Raw genomic sequence first — 9,415 nt, forward strand, 5'->3', positions numbered from 1 at the left:
GTAGGGAGGAATTCTAATGACCTGATCCCTACTAATATTTTAGTAACTGATTATAGCGATATATTGACCCCTACGAAAGGGTTAGCGACTCTCCAAGTGTAGGTGGGGTCTTCGTATCGAAACACTGTCTTTGTGGTTGTATCTTCAAAGGCTCGTTATAATGCCTTGCTTGGACGAGATTGGATCCATGGTGTTGGAGCTGTACCTTCGACCGTGAATCAGAGCATTCTTGTTTGGAATGATGAAGAGAAATCTGAAGTGATAAAAGCAGATTCGATATTTTATGTGGAGCAGATACATGCCGATTTTAAAGTGTATAATGAAAAACTGAAACCTCTTAATGTCGATAGAACGTTTAATTCTTATTAATGTGAAGGCTGTTTCTAACTTCAGATGGACTTAATGTAAAGCTTCGTCAACCAACACTTGATTTTCCTCCTACTGGGTGGGAGTAGTTGTTCTTAAAAGATAATAGTTCGAGCATATTTTGTCATGGCCATAGAGCAAGATGTCTCAATAGTTCTTAAGTAATTTTAATCCCGCAAAAAAAATTTCTTTTGCTAGAAGTGATTCTTCTAATGAAGTTGAATCACATAGGAGTTTCAATTCAGTTTTTTTTTTCAATTCCTAGTACAAATTTTACTCCTAAGGTCGAATCTAGGCGTAATTTAGGTTCTACTTGTATTTCCATTCCTAGGATTAGTGTTATTAACCAGTCTTTCATCTATGTATCTTAAAATCTTTGTATTGAAAATGATTCGATACTAAGTGTCCGTACGATGAAACGGCTAATTAGCGTAAAAGAATGACGTAGTTGGGGAAGGGGTAGGTCCCCCTCCCTTTAACTGTACTCGTCGAGTGGGCCTTTTGTTTAGGCCCTTGTGTTTGGAAGCATCCGCCAACTATCCAGACCTTCACTAGGGGATGACTTCGCGAGAGGTAGGTTAGCTCGGGCGGGTCGGGGACCTGCCGGGTTCGGAAGTAGGTTGGGTGGACATCCGTTCCTTATTGGGCTGGCCAGAACACCCTGCAACTGGCCAATTAACCGGAGGGCGGTTTCCTTCGGTAACTTTTGGGGCCTCACTTGGTATATACATATATTGATTTATACTCTCTACAGATACTATATAATTGGCTAGAGTGCATTGAAATTGAATTGAAAATACTGGGGAATTGTTCAGTGAAAGGGCATAAGAGCTCCAGCATTAAATTCTTCTTGAAAAAGCGATATTCCTCATTAAAGGTCCTTATTGTCACAGCTCTAGCATTAGTTTCTGCTACATGATTAGCTACAAATGATTTTGTTGTGCCATTCAACCTCATCATTGCTTATGCAGTAGCAAAGTAGTATTTCTGTTTAAAAATGAAAACAACAAAAGTACTTATCATGTCAACAGTAATTCAGTTCCTCCTAAGTCTATGGTATAAATGGCACTAGAAAATGCACGTCATTATTTGAAATTTCTAGTTTTAGAGCATTTTAAGAATTGCATGTAAGGAAAGAATCAAAAGGAGAGAAAAAAACTATTATAGCTTAACATGTACGTGAGACTTAGATTTACAAGAATATCAACATCCTAACAAAAGGAACATGGGAAAAAAATAAAATGGTGATATTTTGCTACTGTTGAAAGTGCTGATACAATTGAAATTGAAACATCCAAATTAACACACTTATGCTGCATTTGCTTCATCAACCAATTAGAAAAGGCACTTGTTACTACTAAGCTAAACATGAACAATTCAGGTTTAATGACTACTATTGCAAATAAATCCAATGCCTAAATACACAAACAAACAAATAGCACACTAACATACAGAAGACTCCTTCCCCATTCTGTTACAGAAAACATAGTTCATCATGTTTGAATTCATACAAAAAATTAGTATTTGAACAATCAAAACTGACTCAATAAACATGTTTAAAAAAAATTCTGACTCCTTATACTATTGTTTAAGAGAAATTCTTTCGGATTATGTGATTATGTCACAGCATGACAACAAGTAGAATAACAAATTTCTTATTCGATTCAATTTTAACAATAGGTTAAAGAAGAAGTACCTAAGAATCCCTCAATTTTTCTTTTAATTTTAACATAATAATTACCTAATTATCAAGCAAGAACACGCACAAAACAAACTACCAATCAAAACATGTAATTGATTTACCTTACTCTGAATTCGTCGTTGTCTTCATCGTCGCAGTTCAATCTAGAACCGCACCTTGGCGACACAAAGAAGTTATCGAGCGGGAACGAAGTTGAAGCGAATCCAACAGAGAAATTGAACTCCTCACCGTTACGCACAACTTCGCAGTGGCAGAAGAAGAAACACGAAGGCGAACAAAACAAGTGCAGAAGCAGTAAATCTTCCTTCTAGAATGCAGTGCACGGTGGTCGTACAAATCCAAATCGGCGTTGACTCGATGCTGGTGGAGCTTGCATGAATTTGGAAAAAAATATTGCTAGGATTTGGTTTTCATGGAGAAGGGACTCTGCTAGGGTTTAATTTTCTGATGAAATAAGAAGGAAAAATCTGAAGAGGAAGGATTAGGGTTAGGGTTAGGGTTAGGGTTAAGCTAGTAAAGATAATTTAATTTTTTTATTTTATTATACGCACTCTATTTTTATTGAAATTAAAAATAATCATAAAAAAATAAAATGAAATTAGTGGTATTTTAATTTCAGAGAATAAAAATGACCTGAAATATATTTTTAAACTTTAAAATAAATATAGGAATAAGATATTTTTATCTAAAAATTTTTTAGAAATATTCTAATATTTTTTTAACCATATATACTATTAGAATTAAATTTGAAAAAAGAGAAATAAGGGTAATTTTATAAAAATTTTAGATAACAAAAATTTAATTTTGATGATTGACTAATTTTGACAAATAAATGATTAAAAACGAATCATTCAAAATTATAATTTAATTTTCTTTCTTTCGTTTTTAAATTTTTCTGTGTTTAAATCTTTTAGGATCAATTTTGATAATTTATTAGAACAACTAAAAAGACAAACAAAATTACAATAAAATAATTAAGCATGTGTGATGTTTGATGCTTAACCAGGCGTATAAAGGAAAACTAAGGTTCAATTTGAATAAATAATTTAATTAAGTTATTTTTAAAAAAATAGATTAAACAATAAATAGTTATATTAAAAGTAGTTTATAAATAAATTATTTTATATTTAAATTTTTAATTTTAAAAAAGTACTTATATTATAAAAATGTGATAAAAAATAATAATATTATAAAAAAAATTATTTATTTTAAATTCTATAAACTCTTAAATAACTTTTTAAAAAATAGTAATTTGATTTTAAAAATCGTACTAAATATTAATAGTGTCCGATTCAATGCTCTTAATATGTTTTAGAATACTGAAACTCCTCACAAAAAGTTAAAAAAGTTATATTTTATTATTTTTTATATTTTAAATTTAATTGGACCAAATCTGTATTTTATTTTTTATGTCAAACTTGGTACCATGGGCTGGCCCAGATTGAGAAACCGAACCCGACCCGGACACATTCAGAAACACAGACCCATTCATCTAGTTTCATTATCGTGCTGTCGTCGTTCCTCATGGTGGGAGAGAGAGCTCTTTGTTCTTCCTCCGTTCACCACCGCAAAGGAGACTGTTGGCGCCGTTGACACCTCTTTCACCACCGCTGATGCCTCTGACGCCACCAATGGAGGAACCCACCTTGGTCGAACGCAAATCTCTTCCTATCCTCCCTTACGCAACTGCTGTGGAATGACCTCCGGGATCCTGAGTCATCGTCGCATCACAGACCGGGCTCGAAATGTTTTTCCTAAGTTAGTGTGGGTTTTCCTAAAAAGGCTTATTGGCACAAAAAAATCTCTACGGTAATTAGCTTGAGAATTCCCTCTGCATTTCTTCCGCGAGCTCCATGGCAGTAGCGTGAATGGCATCCGGCGATGAAGATTTATCAGCAAATTATGGGCATTCTATATCTTCTAAATGATCATTGCTACAATTGCTATCTGCCCAATCAATTTTGTTCATAATCGAAATTATTTGTAAATTGTCAACATATTTTCTTTGAATCAACGAGTTCTAATTTTTCAAACTGGTTATGATTTGAAACTGTGAGAGGAAGAAAATTTGGTATACTAATCGATCACAATTGTCGGGACATTGTTGTCGTAGTTTCAGGGATCGCCAGTGATTTGATGGCATGTTCGTTTTCGGACGGTGGAGTTTGTTGGTTATTACGTTTGCCGTCGTCATCGCCGCTGTTGCGAGTTTCTAAGTTTGTCGGAATTTTTTTTACCACAATTAATATTGCAGAGCAGGGACACGGTACGAAAAAGAAGGAGCATGAGGTATGGTGGAATAGACACGGTAGACAGACGGTGACTCGGCACGACGATGTTCCATCCAACAAATTATAACAGTAGTTAAAATTTAGGATTTTTACATTTTAGATAAAAGAGATGGATGGGAATTTGCAAGGAATTGAAAATGAAAAGGAGGGTTAAAATGGAATTTTCATAAAGATTTTTTTTTTGAAAAATTTTATGGAGTTTCAAAACTCAAAATAGTTACTTTTAAATCTTTTTAAATGGGTCCTAATTAAGCCATTATACTATACAACTTCCTTGTATGGCATTTAGAATTTGAATCTCGCTTATATATAATAATTTATTAGAGTAATTATTCAAATCAATTCTTATGAATTTTAAAAGTAGATATTTTAATTTTTTTAAAAAATTAATACACAAATTAATTCTTAAGATTTTATTTAAACAGATAAATCAGTTTCTAACTTATTTTTTAGTAGAGTGATTATTTATATAGTCTCCAGAATTTTAAAATTATATATTTTAGTTTTAAGAAAAATTAATATATAGATTAATCTCCAACATTTTTTCTATCAGACATGACATAATAATTTTTTGTCCATTTTACTTTTACTGTAGGTCAGTTTTTATTATTATTAGCTTAACTTTGTGCATGTAAATGATGACACTAACATATTGATACACTCTTTTCGTTGAAAACAGGTAAGGTGAATAATGATACTTTAAAATCTAAATTAAAATATTTTCTTTTAATACGAATATGCTTTAGGACATCTTTTTATTATATTAAATTCAAAATATCAAATAATTTTAACGTTAAATTTCTTATAGAATAATCTTTATTATCATTATTATTATTATTATTATTATTATTATTATTATTGAGTTACTATATATACATTTTTATATTTTTTATGCAATTTTTTTATATTATAAATACATATATAAGAATCTAATGAATAAATTTATCATTATTTTTGTCTAAAAAATAAAAAAATTATGGTATAGTATTATTGTGTAATTAATAATTATAATAATATTTATTTTATTTTATTATATTTTTTTTAATGAATGGGAGATTGTCATGTCTGACGGAGAAAAACGTTAGAGGTTGATCTGTATATTTTTTTTAGGATTAAAAAATGTATGCTCTTAAAATTTTTGGAAACTATTTTTGGTAATTATTCTGTAAAAATAAATTAGAGACTGATTTATTTGTCTGAATAAAATTTTAGAGATATTTTTATGTATTAATTTTTTTAAAAAACTGAAATATTTGCTTTTAAAATTCTTGAGTACTGATTTAAGAAATTATTTAATTTATTAATTAACAATAAATTATTAAATAAAATTTAAATTTAAGACAAATTAATTATTAGCTCGTTGGATTGTGGATAATAAAAAAAGAATTCCGCTAGGGAGCATGTGTACAATGAGCTCTTTATTTAGCTTAATATGAGTTAAAAAATAAATATTTATGATAAAATACTACTAATTTTTCAAACACATTATACCTGTACTATTCAAAATAACCATTCGAGTATTAGGGATAATCAACATCTGATACCTTACTGAATGAATATTCTAAACTCCTCTTGTACACCATTGATTTCCTATACTTCTTACTTCCTCAATAAAAAAATAATTATTTTTTAAAAATAAATGGGCCATTATTGCTCTTTTTTCCTTCTCTGCCTCACACTGCTCCACCGAAAAAAAGAAAAAAGAAAAGGAAAGATAAGTGAGGACTCAGGAGGGATGAGCTCCTCGCCCCATCGTTCTCGCGGCGGCAACGGGAACGGAGACGGTGGAGATAACAGGCCGAGATTCTTCGACCCAAAAACGAAGATCAAGTGTTGGAACAACGCCGAAATCGTTCCCGGCCGCCACCCTGAGAGGTGGCGAAAAGACGCCGCTGGCAACATTGTTTGCAAGCGCTTCAAAGACTGCCTCGGCTGCCTCTGCTACGAGTACGATCACATCGTCCCCTTCTCCAAAGGTTCCATTTTTCTGTTACCCTTTTTGCTTCTATTTCATAATAACACCTCATTTTCTTCTGGGTTGCTGTGTTTTCGTTGGAAAAAATGTGGCAATAGATGTAGAAGTCAAAACCGAAAGTTGACTAAATTCCGATGTTTTATCTATGTAATAGTAGTTGAAAGTTGGAGATAGAAATGAAGATAATGCGTGGATGAAGTTTTGTGCTTCTTTGTTTTGATTTCTTTAAGGATTTATCATCAGTTGAACATATACCATATAGAATTGTAGATTGTAATTTGGCTCATTTGAAAAATGATTTAAATTGACATGTGAGATTTCCATGTTGTGTTTTAGGGGGTGAATCCACTGAGGAAAATTGTCAAATACTTCAGTCAAGAGTGAACAGATTCAAATCAAATAAATATCAGGTTGATGCTGATCAACTCAAAGGATACTCTTGTGATGTTATCTTTACTGGTACGCATATGCATCTTTGTAATTTGCATGAACTATTCCTCTTATCTATTATGCAATTTAGTTAAACCTAATTGGCTTTATGGGGTCCTTTATTCAACCCTGGCAATCATAGTTGGGACAAATTGCTAGTATCGTGTACTACATAGAAGATTGAGATTTCCAATAAGATTAGAAGCCGCTACAATTTGTAGATAAGAATCATATTTTGTATCAATTGCAGCCTTCTTTTGCAGTTTATGGATCCTGAAAGGAATCTATGTTCGTTTTTCTTACTGTGTATTTGCCAAGTGTTTTAAATTCATGTGCTCCAACTGCGGGTGGATTCTTTCGATTGCATCCTAGAAGTGATATTGACCTGTGCTGTTTGTTCCCTATAATTTAGATCGATTTTGTTTGATAGACTGTTTGACAATAACATTTCTACGCATTAAGGAAACCATTTATCTCAAATTCTTTATTCCATTTATGTGGTGTGATTGAAAGTGGCCACTGATGGATGTTATTTATATTACTGCTTTCTGTTAATTGACCCCATTTAGGAAGGCATGTTGTGTTCTATTTACTGAACCTTTTTTTCGCAAGGATATCCAAAATTATCCGCAGCGTCTTTTATGGTAAATGTTAAATGGAATTTTGATGAGAACTTAGAAGCCAAGCCCCTGAAGGCGTTTTGCAAGGACAATGTTGTTCTCACTCTGTTCATTCATAAGAATTTCGATCCAAACTGTAGGATCATGTTCTGTTCAATGATGAGATGTAACCATTAATTGATATAATGTGGCAGGAAAGTGAAACTTTGCTCAGATTTCTCTCATTTTAGGAGCTCTGTCATGTTTATTGACGGATATTATTCTTGTTTTGCCAATTACCAGACAAGGAGCTCGACATAATCGAGATGGCTGTTTATGGCGATGTTATCCGGCCAGGAAACCAGTGCCGATGCAGAACTGTTGCCGAGATGCTTGGCAAATACAAGTCTAAAGATGAGACAACTGCATGCAAGTTGCCATAGAGAGGAGGATGATTCTTAGCTGTTGCAAGCAACATTTCAAGATTCATGGATTCGAAAGAGAAGCTTACAGGCACTCTCCTTTCTCATAACTCAGACAAAAAAATAACAGTTGCTTCCACCATTTTTATCAGTTGGCCTTGTTTAAGGATTTTGACATTTAAATGGTTTTTGTTATACACAATTCTGGGAAAATGTTACCCTTTAGTTACTGTACTATCAACATTATAACCCATAATGCTGCCATTAGCAACCTGTTAAAGATTAAGGTCATTCAAAGGACAGTAGTATTCTTTTTTTTATATTATATCTTTGGCATATGTTGTAGGTTGAGATGAGAAACCCACTGATATGGTTTGTCACCATATTAAGTATGTAAAACCCATCCCATTTAAACAACATTTAATTATGTATTAATTTATCGACAAAAGTAATTGATTTAATTATTTATCAACTTAAAAGTCTCATAAATATAACTATAAAAATATTTGATTGGATGCCAATTACATAACAATTAAATTTTATCACATTGCAAAAGAGCAACTTAAGAAATGTTGTCTTAATAACATTGGAATGATCTGACTCTTCAAATTGTTATCGAGTTGGATTTCGAGGAAAAAAAAAGGTTCTAATTAAAAAAGTTTTAATTATTTTGATTGTTTTTATAGTTTTATCAAATTTGTAATTAGGTCTTTATATTTTTTTAGTTGGATCTTTATACTATTAATTTTATAATTAGGTCTTTTTCGTATTAAAAATATTAAAATTAACGGAATATTCTTTTTAAAAAGTATGTGATTAAAGATTTAATTTAGGTTCTTAATTCCTAATATTTTTAATTTGTGAAAAAATATTCTTATTAACTCTAATATTTTTTATATTAGTACGGACTTAATTACAAAATTAAAAGCAGTTTAAAAATCCAATTAAAAAAAAATATAAGAACTTAATTGTAAATTTGATAAAATTATAGGGACTAATAAGTAATTAAACCTAAAAAAAATATAATTACAATTTTTTTAAATTATTAGATAATTTGATATACTTAATTAAATTGTTTAATATAATAGTGTTTGATTGTATACCAAACGTATAAATTTATTGTGTATGAATAATTTTAAGATAGTCCAAAACATGGTAAAAAATAGTAAAGTTCCTCCTATAAGTGTTTTGCACCAAAAGGATAAAATTCAAAAAATAAAAATAAAAAACATTCTAAGGAATTGAATTTCTTTTTAAGTGAGAAGAAAATTGGTGGAAGTGAAATGGTTGTATTTAAAGTGTAGAGAATGTCATCTAATTAGAAATGAATCAAATTAGATGTTTCTTCACTAATATTACATGTCATGAATATTCTTTTATGCGAATACCTCTTTGGCACGAACATTTGAAGCAGCGTCAAAACTGCTATCTTAACATGTGAAGATTAACTTCCTATATCTATTTTTAGTTGAACGAACTTAAAATAATGAGGGCACTCAAGGCACTATTTGCTGTAAAATGGCTTAAAATTATAAAAAGGGTTTCAACTAATCAATCTTCTGTCAATGAACAAAAAAAAGTGAATTTTACTTGCTATAGAAAGTTTTACAAAGTGAGTAAATACTGTGGTT

The 9,415-nt window shown here is 31.1% G+C and overlaps 1 protein-coding gene and 1 long non-coding RNA gene across 2 annotated transcripts; one reads left to right on the plus strand and one right to left on the minus strand.

The window, feature by feature from the left end:
- Window positions 1–1,121: 1,121 nt before the first annotated feature.
- Window positions 1,122–2,580, minus strand: LOC112709978 (uncharacterized). Its single transcript, XR_003156590.2, has 2 exons — window positions 2,170–2,580; window positions 1,122–1,353 (listed from the first exon to the last, which is right to left on the minus strand). It is a non-coding gene; the product is annotated as an uncharacterized lncRNA (long non-coding RNA).
- Window positions 2,581–5,966: 3,386 nt separating this feature from the next.
- Window positions 5,967–8,256, plus strand: LOC112709970 (uncharacterized). The gene is made up of 3 exons (XM_025762009.3): window positions 5,967–6,335; window positions 6,671–6,793; window positions 7,666–8,256. Exons 1-3 carry the CDS (start codon window positions 5,999–6,001, stop codon window positions 7,803–7,805), a joined length of 600 nt encoding a protein of 199 aa, XP_025617794.2. The 5' UTR covers window positions 5,967–5,998; the 3' UTR covers window positions 7,806–8,256.
- Window positions 8,257–9,415: the final 1,159 nt, after the last annotated feature.

This window comes from Arachis hypogaea, chromosome 1 (genome assembly GCF_003086295.3).
Source record: "Arachis hypogaea cultivar Tifrunner chromosome 1, arahy.Tifrunner.gnm2.J5K5, whole genome shotgun sequence".
Classification (NCBI taxonomy): Eukaryota; Viridiplantae; Streptophyta; class Magnoliopsida; order Fabales; family Fabaceae; genus Arachis; species Arachis hypogaea.

Excerpts from the sequence above, each read along its gene's own strand:
- LOC112709970 (XM_025762009.3), top strand. The coding sequence starts at position 5,999 with ATGGGCCATTATTGCTCTTTTTTCCTTCTCTGCCTCACACTGCTCCAC. Across the intron at positions 6,336-6,670 it reads CATCGTCCCCTTCTCCAAAG|GGGGTGAATCCACTGAGGAA; the intron begins GTTCCATTTTTC and ends GTTGTGTTTTAG. Across the intron at positions 6,794-7,665 it reads TTGTGATGTTATCTTTACTG|ACAAGGAGCTCGACATAATC; the intron begins GTACGCATATGC and ends GCCAATTACCAG.